Source organism: Dermacentor variabilis, chromosome 1 (assembly GCF_050947875.1).
Source record: "Dermacentor variabilis isolate Ectoservices chromosome 1, ASM5094787v1, whole genome shotgun sequence".
Lineage (NCBI taxonomy): Eukaryota > Metazoa > Arthropoda > Arachnida > Ixodida > Ixodidae > Dermacentor > Dermacentor variabilis.
The window spans coordinates 149,366,866-149,382,663 of record NC_134568.1 but is presented as its reverse complement, the minus strand read 5'-3'; the positions used below and the strand labels follow the sequence as shown (position 1 = coordinate 149,382,663).

The window sequence follows — 15,798 nt, the reverse complement described above, 5'->3', positions numbered from 1 at the left end:
TGACAGTGCATCCTTATTCGGCGTCGCATTGCTGCCATTGTGCAAGTGATCTTATTTTCTTGCGATAGCAATTATATGGACACTCCAGGCGCATTTCTGTCGCCGTCAGCGTCGCTGTGATGTTCCGTATAAAGTCCAAGGACGATAACATTGTCGCCGCGCGCCGTATGCTGTATGTGCGAGTGAAAGTGTGCCAGGGTGAGCCGACGAAGGTGGCTCAATCTCAATCTGGAAGGAAGCGCGCCGTCTTCTGTCGTACACAAGACACCGCAGGGAGGGAAGGGGGGCGTTTTACTCCGGCGGCGGCTGCGCATGGCGCGGCCGCGCGGGCCCTATCTTGAAGGCGATCTGCGATGGGGACAGAGTGTGCCGAGCGATGATAGGTTCGTGTGCGCTGTCTTCTCACCGATTAGTTCGCGTTAAAGCGAGAGGCAGCACGAGGGTCAATTCGCTCGCTGCTGCTCCCGCGCTTCCTCACCGTTTTGACAGTGAGTGTGCGCGGTCATCGAGTGAGATGTATTCATGTTTACTTGTGCGCGCGTGACACTATGCTTGTTGATTCAATTAGTAAGCTAATAGTTACAAGTTTACAAGGCCGATAAAACTACTATCCTTACTTTGTACAGCTGTCTACGAATTTTCTATCGCAAGCGATGCTTCCCCTTTCGGGCGGAACTGCGACTTCTTTAGGAAACAACGTAATTGGTTATAAGATTAGTAATCAAAGCGCGTATTAAAGCCGCCCTTATTTCTTCGTCCTCGAAGTATTTTCAGCAAGCAGGAGAGGGTGAGTTTCACAAGCTGCCGTCACTCCCGCGGATACCCGGCCTGCAGATGTTCTACAGGAGAAACCCGGCAATCTGGTTCCTCCAACTGAAAAGTCACTTTTATATTCACATCAGTCACCAGTGCTTGCGCTACCTTCATGCAAGCCGCGAGCTGCCAGACGGCCTCCTCTCGGAGCTCCGACTTCCACCAGGCCCGGGCATCTACGAAGCCTGCGGGCCGCGGTGATAGCTCCCTGCGGTATCCCTCTGGTAGCACCTCGCCCACATCCTGCAGCTACCAGCTTCACAATGCCGGAGTTTCCTCCTGTGACATCGCTGAGGCCGGGTGAATCTCTCTTGGCATTGGTGTCACCGCCAGCTCCAACCACAGCAGACCTTTCAGGCTGTTGACCACCTTCTCACCCACCTTACCCACCTCGGCTCACCTCACCCTATGCTCTGTCAATGCTTGTTAAAAAGGGCTGCGGACCTTGTCAAGCCATAAAGAGGCTTTTTATTCGAGGTCCTAAACATTGTGGTGTTTAAATAAAGTGAATTGAATTGAATTGAATTGAATTCTTTCATCGACTAGTCATCCAGTTCAGACGACAGCCCTGACCTCACACAATATGGACATGACGGATGGGCTAACAACACCATCCCACAGCACCAATCAGAATGGTCTCCCAGATCAGCCTCCTCTACGTTTTCATCACGTCCAACCAGCACCAGAATCCGCGAAGCATGAAACAGCTGCAACGGCGTCACCGTCCATCGACTTTCGACTTTCTGCACTACCGCTACCGTCGCGTGTTGTCCGATCACGCCACCCTCCACGTCTTCAGCGCCACTTACCTCCACGTCATTTGCCTTCGGTACACGTCAGGCTTCCGCCAGTACGCCTCGCCTGTTCTGGCCAAGATGCATCACACGAGGCGCGCAGAAAAAGACGCACTCGGCTCACATGACGACTCCTGTCCTTAACGCCAGTAGGCTTGGTCGCCCCGCGGCCGCGTGCACGCGAGACGCTCACAATCGTACCACCCGCTGCCACCGATGAGATCGCGTCGTGAATCTGCGCTCTCCTTAGTTACGTATGCCGTCTGCGGCATAGGCATCTACAACCTGCCCGAAGAAACGCGCACTGATGGCGCAGAATGACCTATATCAGCACCATTCTCAGCCTCGTCCACGAGAGAAATTTGTGGATTTCCTCTGCCTCAACACGAACTCAGCCTGGACTGCCTAACGGACACTATGAACTACCGCACATGTACATAGACTCTCTTTTTCTTGTCGCGCTTCTTTGCACATATTTTTCAATCGCGCTACGCGCTAGTGGGGAGCGGGGGGAGAGGGTGTGGAGTGGGGTGGAGTCTTTTGTAGCAGCGCGATAATAGGCCCCAGCGCTGCCAAAAAAAAAAAAAAGAGCGCCGCGTGCACGCATACACGCGGGCAGAACACGCTAGCATGCCCGTGCGGAGCGGTCGCGTCTACCTGCCACTCGCCGGGACTATCGGTACCATGGCTGACCGTATCCGAAAAACGTGGCCACGGCGGCTTCCTCTTTTCAACCGCCTCCACAACTCCTTAAGCAAAAACTCTTCATCAAAGCAGATGTTATAGCCATTCCTGACGGTGGACATAATGTGACCGAAGGCGATCAGCCAATGGTGAAGAGCACTTACGAAAGAAAAAAAAAAGACATCGTGAATTATGCCCCAGGGTCCGTATCCACCAAAAAAGGTATTACGTTCGAATTATTTGTAAGAGCGAATTGCAGCCAAACGTGATGAAGAAAACTTTATAAGCGATGGCGACCAGTCAATAGAAAAGAGCACATACTTACTAAAAGCTTTGTGAATTCAAACCTTGGGTATGTATTCCTAAACAGCTCTTACTCTATAGAACAGTTCGTAAGAGCAAACTCCGGCTAATGCTGGACATATTATTAGCGAAAGCCACCAGCCAATGGCTAATAGCACTTACGAAGAAGAAGCGTGGTGAATTTGGCCCCGGGGCTCATATTCACAAAAACTTTCTTACACTGTAACTTAAAAATTATGGGGTTTTACGTGCCAAACCACGATCTGATTGTGAGGCACGCCTCAGTGGGGGACTCCGGAAATTTCTACCACCTGGGGTTCTTTAACCTGCATCTAAATCTAAGTACGCGGGAGTTTTCGCACTTCGCCGCCTTCGAAATGTGGCCGCCATGGCCAGGATTCGATCCGGCGACCTTGTGCTTAGCAGCCCAACACCATAGCTACTAAACAACCACGGCGGGTTTGCACTAGAACTGTTTGTAAGAGTAGATGCCAGTCAATGGTGTTGTCGTACATGTCATTATTGAATTCAGCCAGCTAATTGTGAACGGCACTTACGAATGAAAAGCTTTGTGTCAGGGGCCAAACTCGCAAAGCTTTTCGTTCCTAAATCCTGTTTTCTGGTGTCCGATCGCCTTCGCTAATATGTACGCGATTGCGACTGGCTCGCATTTTCTCATACCAACTACTTTAGTGTAAGAACTTTTTGCGAATATGACCTCCGAGACCATTATTGACATACACACTACGCTAGAACTGTTCGTAAGAGAACATTTCAGCCAAAGGCACAAAGGCACTTGCGAAATAAAATCTTGGTGAATTTTGTCCCAAAACACAGTAGGCATATCAGAAGTACACCATGTACACTGAAAAAGAAGGCAACCTTTGCTAGTTTTCTACCATCTACCACGTGCCCGGATGCGCCTTCATTTGGCATCGCATACTACTTTCAACTTATTAAATGCCTCCTTTCGGACTGAATACCATGTCGTAGGGGACACATTGAGGCACACCGACGTAGCCAATTGGGGCCAAGCACTCAATGCTTCTAAATATTGTCTGCCATTGGTCAATCGCTCGGTTAATAGTATTCCCAACATCACGATTGTCTAGCATCTTCTCTTACGCTAATCGTAAGATATGTTGCCCGTTAATCTTATGCTAGACATATTATTAATAAAGGTGGCTGCCTAAACGCAGACAGCACTTACGAACGAAAAGCTTTTCGAATGCGGCCCTTACTCTTTAGAAGGCTGCGAAAGAAAGGCGAGTGGCGGGAACCTCGTTGTAGCTCAACAAAACTCGCGCGCACGCACCGATAATTTGTAGAATGCCTTTGGGCAAGAACTCTCCAATGTCACCGGTGTAGAACCAGCGCATCTGGCCATCTTCCTTGAAGCTTTCCGCAGTCAGTTCTGGCTTCTTGTAGTAGCCGGCCGCCACAGTGGGGCCTCCGACGACCACTTCGCCTCGAGGGTAGGGCCGGTCGCTCACGTAGTAGCCGCCTGAGCCCGAAAGGTGAACGTGATATTGCAAAAGACCCGAGCCATGCATCTTTATTTTGAGTCGTTTCAGGTTCAAATTATGGCGGACACTACCAACTGAAACGATGGTAATTTGCCACCTGTATACGCTAAGCATCGCGATCACGTTATCCGACGTCCTTCAGCGACGTTTTCGTCACTCGTTAGCCTCATTGTGAACAATTCTCCCGTGTAGGAGCCGAAACGTTAACTTTCCTAAATCTTTCGTGGTCGGTGTTCGTTCCTCAGACTTCCATGACTTCCGAAGGGTGCGAGAATTACCTTGTACAATTTCACTGCCTTCGATGTATAAGTTGCTCCAATTGGCATTCATCCGCCGAAGAATTCTTTTTTCTACATCTCAGTAAAAAGTAGACGTAAATTTCTTCTAAGCACTCCCTCGATTGATGTGGTTGTAACTAACAAAAAATCGAGCACCTTGATTTCATTTACTGTCTTCCCACAAAAATTCCTGAGTACATGACAAGCGGCCATAATGGCATTGCTGTACATGTTGCGTAGTGCTCAGCAATTGTAATGTGATACTCGGAGCGCCTGGTTGCCGGCACTTTTGGCGGCGGTTGGCGCTGGGACACCGGGCTGATGAATTTTTGCATCACATGAAAGGCGAGATCATTTGTGTTGAATTGTGACTGAATACGGCCGCTCAGCGCTCATCGGTAGCGAAAAAAGCGCCGGCCGTCATGCAGTCCGAGTTTCGCGTTTCAATCGTTCAGCACTGCACATTCAATGACACAAAGGACTCAACGACAAGCCTTGTAACATAAAGCCTTTCGAGGTCACACGACTGAAACGTATAAGAGCAGCCACTGAAGTATTCTCGGTTAGCTAAAAAAAATGAACATATTAATTTTAATTCAGCAGCACCTACCTCACGATGACTGCCGACGGTAATGCATTTAGAATCGACTCAATACAGTGACACAACCTACTGCTACCATCGAAACGAGTTATGTGTGAGGCGTGCACTGCTGCGGGACTCCGCTGAACGGTTGACGACCATCTAGCTGCGCCGCTGCGAAGCCTGCATGCATGGCGAGCCGGTACGTGCGAATGCTGAGAAACGTACCGTGCCGCAACCGGGCTCCTTTCTCGCGCTTCTTTCTAAACACGCTGCGTCATCTAGCGGCGCTGCCGAGAAGTACGTTCGTCGTGACCTCAGAGGCGAGAAGCGTGGCACGTCGGTAGGTGCGAACGCTGAGAATTGCTCCCTCGCTTCACCTAGGTTGGCGAGAGGGTCATTGAAGAGCAGCACATGCCCAGTGTATTTGTGGCGCTGCCTGCTAATGTTTCGGGTTACAGTCCTTGATGAACCCATGTGACGTGGGTTCGATTCCGTCCGGCATAGGAGAAATTTAAGTGGTCTTTGTGATTGTAGAGTGGCACACACCTACTGGCACATACATAGTGCATCAAATCGGTTCATTGAAGAACAGCACAGACCGATTGGCGCATACGAAGCGCTCCAAGTCAGCGTCAGTTTCTTTGAAGAGTGGTACGTACACAGTCCCGCATCTACAGTGACCCATGTCGGCGTGAAAAAAGTTCGTTGAAGAGCGGTACGCATGTATACATTGCCACATAAAACATGGCTCAAGTTGCTTCGCGGTTGGTTTCGAACTCTGTTCCCTCAGCACACCAGCCCGATGCTGTAACCATTCGATCATGGAATACACAGTGACCCAGGTTGGCGGGAAAATGGTTAGGTGCAAGCTTGCATAGATAGATAGATAGATAGATAGATAGATAGATAGATAGATAGATAGATAGATAGATAGATAGATAGATAGATAGATAGATAGATAGATAGCCCTCGGAAAAGTATATGAAGTACCTTAAGAATGCTAACGCATTAATACCGACAATAAACGTCTTGTACGAGTGCACAACATGGCCTCTAAGTTTGCATCGCCAATATAGAAGCAAAGTGCCTGCTATGCCATAACCTTAGAAGCCATTGAGCGAACGAGTGCTGCTGTTTCCGTGCAGTAAATTAGGTCATTTGCCCTATGTGCAGCTGTTTGCTCTATGCGAGCAAAGGGGCATAGCTCTACTTACTTTTTTTACATTTAGTGCCGGCATTAGTGTCACAAAACCGACGTATACAGTTTTTTTAATGTTTAAGTTGCACCTACTCTCTCAGTTACCTTTAAATTGTGTCGCAGAGGGAATATAACTTTATCAGAGGTACTTGTTTCGTAATGCATGCATATAGCAGTAATTTTCAATTCGTCATGCGATATTTTGTTCATCAGATACTCATCAGCATGACAGAGTGGTGGCTTGAAGTATGGTGGTTTTGAATAAAGTAAAATTACATCCGTGCTATGGTCACCCTCTGCGATTGAACAACACGCGCTACAGAAAACGTCTTTGTTGCCATAACCAGTGTGCTTACCTTCATCCCAGTCAACCAATTTTATTTGTACCCCATTCAATGGAGGGCCAGCCACGCCAACAGTGAGGTCCCATTCTGGAAAACAAAATATTTGATTCTTATACCAGTCTTCGAAATGAAATGACAGAGCAACATTGTTTTATCAGTGCCCCGATGACCTTGTTATTCGAAGATTCAGCCATCACGAACTACTGCACCAAAATGCACTTGGCCGTAGGGTAATTCGCCAACCTACTACTTCGCCTATTTTGCATTTTGCTAGCAAAGATATACTAGGATGTATTCGCTAAGCATTGCGTACAGTCCGCTGTGCTCACACTTAACGCTTTCATATGGCTCAGGCAGTACACAGAGTAGGGCTGGTATAATGTAAAATTCTTCTTGCACGATTGTTTCCTTATAACGCACCGTTCATGACCAGCCAATCCCGGTGATAAAGTAGGCAGACCTCTGAGGAAGCATGAAAAGGAGCAGTATCAATTCGGAGCCAGCAGGCGACACCTGTTGAACTTGACGGCAAAACTCCATGGCAAAACGATGACAAATTTGACGGTGTCCAGACTATATGTAAACGGCCCCAGCAGGCCAGGGTAGAAGACAATGCGCATGTGTAGTACGCTGGGGCGGTCAGCGCTTTTGCGGAGCGCGTCGCTCGCTCGCTCGCTGATATCACTAGAGAGTTACTGGCGGCGAGGTCTTACGGAGTCGCCATCTGTCGGAAGCGCCTCGCTTGCGTCGTATGAGAGATAAGGCAAAGAGCTCCTCGTAGGTTTCGCTGGCGGCTCTCAAGAAAAACAACACGCGGGAGCCCTCTTTCTGACATTTCTGTAAGTACTTTAGAAACGACCGAAGTTTCTACTGTCAAAACAATAATCTTGGACAAAGAGAGCCCAGACTAGCTTACAGACGCTATATCTTTACCGAATAGGCCCACTGCGCACGGTCGCCGCGATGTAGTCCCCCCGAACCGGTTTCTTGCGTGAAAGGTAGACAATCGGCTGAGAGCAAACTATGTGAAATATGCTCTTACGGTGGACTGTCTGTATAACAAAAGGGAGCATAACAGAATGAAGCCTCAATGCAGCGATCTCACGGGTTCGCAGCGGCTGACTGTGGGTCTCCATGCATGTCCGCTCGCAATGTTTCGCTTTTGCTGTGACCACGCTTTCGCACCATGCCGTGAGCTTTAGGCCGTAGCATATGAGTATTTGACAGTATAGAAGCAACCATTGTTGCGTGGACGCTATCAGAGCTGTTCAAAAATATTTTCAGTATAGCTATGCCTATTGGAAAAACCAGCGTCTTCCAGTGCCTTCCAGTGTGAAACCAGCGCGTTTTTTGGCACTGGGTCGCACTGGCTACGCTGGCGCTCGCTTGGACTCACTGGGGACATCAGTATTAACGCTGGATGAGAGCTCAGTCCCACTGGACGAAACGCTGGTTTCACTACCATGACGCTGGGGCGCACTGGTTTGTGCTGTACACGCGCTGGTTCTCGCTGCAGTTCGCTGGCTCGTACTGGAAACTGCGATGGTTGCGTTTGCGCCGCACTGGTTCCACTACGCAAGGAGGATAGGCGCTGCTGAATATTAAATACTTTATACAATTTCATCACTTGATAATAGTCTCTTGTCCTAAATAATGCTATATCTTGGGGTCATAAAACTCTATTTCGTGTCGCAGCTTGGAATAAAGGTGCGTGAGCTGCCCTGTTCATGCATGGATATTTGACACTGAAGATCACTTTCGTTTTTTTTTTTGCATTTTCACTTTTGACTGGGCGGATAGCTACATTATTGAACGAAACCACGCAAACGCAGATGACGCCTTGTTTTTTAGTATTTTGTGCGTAACCGATGACTGCGAGCTGTCGTCGTTGCCACAGTGTTGTGGAGCCGACCCGAAAACCAGAAGTCGTTCAGACGCGTTCGAACGGGCTCCGAGTTCGAAGCATACCGCTGATTGATATTATCGCACCGATAACAAAGCTGATGCGATTCGGGCGCTTCCACTTTTCATAGTGTACTAAAAAATAATAGATAAAAGTTTCTGAGGCTCAAATACATTTTAGCATTCGCCAGGTACCTGCGCCGAGATCGGTCCCTTCCACCGAAGCTTAGAGCTAGCGTAACCGCCGAGTCCGACCGTCCGCCGAGTCCGTCTGGGCTCGGGAATCAACAAGTCTAACAAGGATAAAACACTCTATATTTCAGCTTTCGCATCGGTGTCTTTAACTAAACCATTCTTTTCGTGTCTGCAGTGTCAGCACAAGAAGCGAGGAGCGCTGATGTGAAGCGTTATAAACATAGGTATATGTGCTGTCGCCAATGGCTACCAGCACTAGACTGCGCTTCACTGACGAAGGTATGTGACTAGACAGAGGAGTCGATTGAAACTCATCATTAAACTAAGAAAAGGTTACATATCCCTGGCGCGAATAACAAGAAACGGCTATCAGAATCGGCACCAACAGCCCATACAGAGTCCCGGGTCGGCGTTTCATTAGGGCTTTTTTCGAAGTTAAAATGCCAGTCACAAACAAAAATCAGTGTTGTGGAACTTCCAAACACACTACTGCATACGGACAACTTTTTCTTTCTGAAACAGGCGCAAGTTTTAGTTGCAGGGCGATAGCGCATTTACCATATGTGCGCGAGACGTCTCTCTATAAAACTAAACCTGTGCCTCGACGTTAACATGGCAAATTATCCACGCAGTTTTCTGTGCTGGCATAGCGTTGTGGTAAAGTACCGTGCTTTGGGTCTGTAGGCCCGACGATCGCACCCTGGTGCAACTTACTTTTACTAATTTTTTTATTGCACTAAAACGCTTTCTGTTGCTTTTTGTATTCAGAAAAATATATACGGTGGTCAGGCACCACGTATTTTACGCTCTAGAGCTGCTTTTCGCACCAGTGCCCAGCACCTCCCAGTATGCCGCGCCTTCCCAGCGCCACAGCATCCAGCGCGTGACACTGGACCCATAATCCGGCATGTCACTGGATACTGCATGGGTTTTGCAATACGGTTGGAACTTCTACGGCGACTTGTGATGTTCCGACGCGACGATTCAATTTTTTTTTCGTGTCTTCTAAATTCTTGGACATTTCAATATCATTATTTCTCAAGTTGCTTCGCACTGTATGTTTAGCGGTCGTCTCAGCGATCAATTTGCCGCTACTTCTTTTTCTTAATCCAGTATACGTTTACTCTTTGGTGCTAACACAAACACAAGCATATGCCATGCCTTTCTTTAGTGTGCTTCTTACCGTTCCCTTTCCCTAGTAGTGAACTTGCCAGTATCTAGCATCAGCGAGTTTATAGATCAAAACTTCATGACATTAGCCGGCCAGTGCATGCGGGCGAGTGTCTCAGTGAGCACTTTCTGCTACTCACTGAACTTCGCAGCCCCAATGCCGTAGCAGAAATCTTCCTCATGGAAACGCTTGCTGCACACCCGAGTTGTAGCCAATAGCTGCTTGCCGGCCCTCAGTTTCGCGATCCAAGCTTCACGCAGCTTCTTGTATCGCGGGTGCGTGTGAAGGCTGACACCGGGCTCCGTTGCGTATACGTCCGGCACTGCGGCACCGAGCAGTATAGCCTACCATGTTGGACGTCTTCAAAGGCAGCCACTTTCTAATATATTGCTTTCAAGTGTTGTCATGTAGACAACCGAAGCGGGGAAACATCCCCACTTAATCATCACCACAGCGCAAGTGGGACATTAAACTTTTTTCAGCTTGCTTGGGCGTTTCCGAAGCAGCCGACGCGACCGTTGTGTCCACGTAATCCCTCATTCCACGCCACGCCGACGTAAGCGCCAGCTTTTCCAGTGGTGAAGCTCGCCCCCATTAGAGAGTTATAGCTCAGCGGGTCAGCGTAAACGCCACTGCACATGTTGTACCGCGCATGCGCACTGACGTCTACGCTGGCCCGCTGGGCCCAGTATTAAGGCGTAAACCTGTCCTTGGGCACCTTAAGGAAACAAATAAATGAATAAATAAATAAATAAATAAATAAATAAATAAATAAATAAATACTCTTTCTGCATCCGGTCGCCGTATTTCACCGCCTAACGAAGGCTGAACGTGACCGCTCGGTGCAGAACGCGCCTGCACGTATCGGAAGTTTCCCGTATGTTTTCGATGGTTCTATTCGTTGTCTGTTGTCGACAAACCTTGTATAATTTGACTGCGGACGCGACACGAATTGTGCAGTAGTTTCTGGAAGGCGCGCGGGCGCCGGCGAATACGCTGGAACATTCGACGACTGATATAGGAAAGCCGATGCGCTTGACCCTGTGGGGATTTGGGGAATTCGACGCACCATTGCGCGGGCGCATTTCACCCCTGTCTGCAATCCTTAAGACACATCGTTCTCGCTCCGAACCAGTTGTCAGGGGTGGCGCTTCACTCGCGGTGGTTCGCGGTGAGGGCGAAGCTAGTTACGTCACGAAGCGGCCCCTGGTGGCTACTGTCGTGACGGTAGCGGCTCTCTTGCTCCTTGGGACGGCGCCCGGTACGTACATGCTTCCTCCCGTCCGCCGACACCTTTCTGACTAGGACTGAGCTCACGCACGGTGCCTTTGCCCGTGCGGTGAGCGCGTACCTCGTGTTGTTCCTATCCCGACGCTAAGCCGAAAAACGGGTGCCTAGTGCTCGCGCGAGGTCGTACCACGCCGAGCCGCACTTATCAGAGGCCCAAGCCGAAGGAGATTGCCCGAGCTCTCGCGAGTTGGCCCATCGGTTATCGCGAGAGCAAGTAGCATAGCTGCCGGGACTTTTTCTAGCGGCGTGTCCCAGCTTGGAGCCTGTGCTCTCGCAGCGACGTGCTACAGGCGCCCCTAACTGCATTTTCCGCCCTTGGTGCGGGACCCCTTTGGTTCCCCGCCGTCCCGGGACCGGGCGTTCGTGCAGTGTTGGGTGCCGTTGGAGACAAACAGTTTCCGTCAACTTAGGGCAATACTGTGTTCTTGTGTGCGTCACTCGGTAGCCCCTTGTGGCCTGAGCTCGCGCGCAGCGGCGCCAGAGGCTGACGGCTGACGTGGCCCTGTGGCTCGATAAGCTCGAACCCGCGGTGGTCGGTACTCCTGTGAGACAGTAAGACCCCACAACCCGCATATAAAATTTTCGACGATCGCCGACTTTGCTCGCCGCTTTCGTTGCGATTGAGTGTTACTTGTTTTGCTCGGCACAAGTTCGCCCAATAAAGAGTTAAATTTGTAACTCCCAGTTTGGAGCTCTGCATCATTCTTCACCGTCACTACAACGTGACAATATTTCTGATACAGATTTTTCATGATACTTCGCACGCCTAATTCTTACATAGTTGGCTACGCAATGATCTATCAAAAATGAAATTGTACAAAAGCTCTTGATACGATACGGCATGGTCGTGCAGGCGTTTTGAAAGCTATCGTGTAGACAGACGACGCGCGAGCGCTGATGTCGATATTTTGTGCACTAGTGTTACTTCAGAGGTAAAAAAGAACTGTTGCGGCAGGCGTACATTCATAAACCAAACGTGTTTTCCATATCTAAAAGAGGATACAGATCACTAACTTATTGTTTCTAGCTCAGTTTACAACAGGCTGTTTTATACCGGACTTGGACGGTTGCAGACAAAATAGTCCAGCAGCAGTGCGCAGCAGCCGAGGCGCGAGCGTCGGCGCGCGTCAGAGTGTGCGTCCAGTGGTTGCGTGCCCTCTTACTCCAAGCGACGCGTTTGCTGGTCGGCGGGTGCCGAAGCATACCGACGCATGCCAGTGGTTGGGCCTTTAGGCGCCTGTTCCTGCGGTGAGCGTCGGTTTCCTACATCGTAACTTGGAGGAAGGAAAAAAAAAACTAGGAGGAAGCGTCACGTGACAATCGGGAAACTTAGTCGGAAAAAATTTAGAGGAATGGGATGATGGAACATAGGCCGTCACGTGATAGGCAAGCGGTAGATTTAGTCGGCTTGCTTTGGTTGCGTATGCTGGGGGGTTTTTGGAATAGCCGCACATAGTAGGCTTGGCAAACGCACGCTGACGTTGAATGAAGGAAGTCAAGTACATGAAACGGTCGAGTCTCTGTTATGTCAGTCAGGTAACGCACTGAACCACCACGCGGCTCGCCGCATAAGCAAGCAGCAGACAGGTGCGAAGGCTGTACCAAACGAAGGCGCCGGGCAATTAACCGGCATTGCGCCCAACGACCCGCGAGGGCCACCTGAAGGACGACTGGTCGCGTTTCGGGACGGTTTCAGGGAAACAAGGAAACCTTTCGCCCTGCGAAAGTGTCAAGGCAACTAAGCCGCCCATCTGACGGCGATTCGCTGCGCTTGGGAGCATCTTTTGGGAAACAATGATGTCTTTCGCCACTGAAACATGTGCAGGCGATCAAGCGAGGGTCCAAAGTCCGCATCGTCTACTTTCCTGTGTGATAAAATCTCGTCCCATCTTGTCCCCAACTGCCCAACGATGTACTGGCAGACAGGGGATCCTGACCATATTTAAGGCCGTGCCGGCCCATTGTTATGGCAGACGGTCCCAGTGGACGCAGTCGTTCTGCTGAATGCCTTCTGCCTCTCCACAGACCGCTGAGAAATCACTAGGCGCGTCTCAACAGCGTAACGACGTCGCAACACACAATCTTACAACATAGTGATCATAAATCTCAAGGAAAGGTGATGACTTCGGCGTTCAGAGTGCGGGATAATGCTATTTATTTATTTCCCAACGAAAGACACACAGCAAAACCATTGACTAAGCAAACACGCGACAAATAAATACCTCGTGAAACATATTGTCTCAACTTATATAGGTTGAGACAAGATAAGACAGCGGAACAAAAATTAGCACCGCACTGGAGTTTCAGGCACGCAACAGCTGATTTGACGAAACAATAGACCACGCTCGGACATACTCTGGATGGATTTCGAGGTGACAACGCTGACCAAATGTGGTGGTAAGCGCAAGTGATGCTTTGAAAATTATGTGGTCATGGGTCTGGCTCCCCAGTCTTTCTCCACGTTTCAAGGCAACGCATTTGAAGCGAAGAACGACGCCCGCGGTAGCAGAAACCCACGCGTTGTACTTCCCACGTGCCTACGTGCCTTTGACGACAGGCGCCATTAATCGTTACCAAGTACCAAACAATCACAAATGGTCCGGCAAAAATGTGGACCTAATCTTACCCAAAAGGCACCACGCACGAGGACTCGGAAAGCGGAAAGGGCGGCTTCGGAGGAGGTTCGCTTACCGAGGCTAGCGGAATCACGTGACGCTTCCTTCTAGTTTTTATTTCGCCGTCCTCCATGCTCGTAACCGAGCGAACGAGCACAGCGAAAGATGAGAGCGAACGCGGAGCGCAGCGGGGGGGGGGGGGGGGGGTAGCGCGAGAAGGAAAGCGGAGGAGGAGGGTAAGGCGAAAGCGTCAGAAAGAAAAACCGTAGGGCCGCGCACGAGGGGCTTTACGGCGACGACACCTACGAGATGGCCCCAGAGTAGCGTACATCGTCTGTATGCAAACAAAGCGCTGCGTTAGTGGAGGTTGTCTGCGGCGGCTGCTGTGAATTGCGCGCACGCATCACTACGCGATTCCTCTCGCGATCTTCCGATTAGCGAAGCAGACGCGCCGCACTTAGCTCTGTTTGCAACATGCCGCACGCGACAGATTGTCCGCGCAGCCAGTACATCGAGAAATGAAAACACGTACATAGCTGCACTGAAATTTCGCATTAGGAAGTATCCTCATCATCGGTGAATTCTTATTGTTGTTCTTCAATCAATCAATCAATAAAATGTGCAATAATAATAATAATAATAATAATAATAATAATAATAATAATAATAATAGCAGTAGTACGAAATATTGTTGTCGCCTTCGTTTTTACACGTCATGGAAATGGTCAGTGGTTGTTGCTGAGCGAGAATGATAGACCAGAGTTGACATGGATGAAGTAGAAGAAACGAAACGGACGCAGATTTCAGATGGAGATACTGGAGCGCCCAAAACAATAAAGAATGCAGACAAGTTAGCTCTTTATTTATTTAGAGGCTCCTATGGCGTCGTGGCTTCTATTACAGATGACTGGCAGAAAAGCAATGCAGTTCTGGGAGTGCAACACTTGAACGTTACAAATTTTTATGCTGCCTCCATTTCCAGCAGATGGAACACGAAATCGAAGGGCAGCAGCACAGATTGTAAAAGTCACACAGATATAACGCCCAACAAGCGTGCCAACGACCGCTTACTTTTTACGTTAAGAGTACGAAATGCGTTTTATATACTCAAAAAGTAAATTTGCCGTCACATTTGGCTCGTTGATCATTGAATTTATTCTTTTGCATAGGGTTTCCGAAAACGCAAGGAGCTCTTGTCTCGTTTGGCGGACTTGCACGTGTATTTATAAAAGGTGAAAAATGCCAAAAATACATAGATCTACTGCGAATCTCCACGAAACGCTTGCGTATGTGTGGTGCTGTTTAGTGTGTTTAGAAATTATTCACTATTGCGGATAGGTATCTCGCAGCCAACAAAAATGATGTGTCAGATAGAATATAATTTATTGACAGGAAAGACAGAGAGGTCGACATGACTTAGTGCGCTCTAGTCTGCTACTCTGCACTGGGGAAGAGGGAAGGGGACTGAAAGTACTGGGACGGATGATGATGATAAGAGAAGTGGTGAGTGCTTATGTATATGAGACAGTTGCCTTGCTAGAGCCGCTCGTCGAGCTTGGTGTCCTGCAGAAACTTCAACACTTTAGTTGCACGCATTGAATTTGCAGTGTCAGGCCATGGGCCGAGGATAGCTTCCTCCGACAGTGGTCGCCTGCCAACGCTGGCTAGGAAACTTTCTAACGTCCTTCGCTCCAGCATATATGCTGGGCAATCGCACAGTATGTGCTCCAGTGTTTTAGACATCTGGCAGTGTTCCCAATCCGGGCTGTTCGATTGGCCGGTGAGGTGCGCGTAGCGACGGGTGAAAGCAACGCCAAGATGTGACAGATAACTTTGCACAAACAAAGCAAAGCATAATGGCGCTGAGAAAGAAAATCGTCTCGGTTGTATATCTGAAATTTTTGGCTAGCTTCAATAGGCTGTTTTGCATCCTTACTGTTTCTGACGTTAACAGAAGTGTCTCTTGGACTACTGGAAAAAAAATTAAGCACAGAGCGATAAATGGCGTGTCTTAGCTGAGAGAGCGTAAACTTTATTTTCAAATCAATAAGATTTGAGTTCGGCGTCTTTTTAGCGGGTCTAGGCACCCGCCGCGGACGTGG

General features: G+C 49.1%; 1 protein-coding gene across 1 annotated transcript in view; it reads right to left on the bottom strand.

The window, feature by feature from the left end:
* The window catches only part of LOC142587767 (fatty acid CoA ligase Acsl3-like), a 130,250-nt gene that overhangs the window by 43,692 nt on the left and 70,760 nt on the right, over window positions 1–15,798 (bottom strand). Inside the window, exons 11-12 of the mRNA XM_075699049.1 lie at window positions 6,536–6,610; window positions 3,910–4,098 (exon numbers count right to left, since the gene is read on the bottom strand). Of these exons, the coding sequence (XP_075555164.1) occupies window positions 3,910–4,098; window positions 6,536–6,610 (264 nt within the window). The remainder of the gene's footprint in view (window positions 1–3,909; window positions 4,099–6,535; window positions 6,611–15,798) is intronic.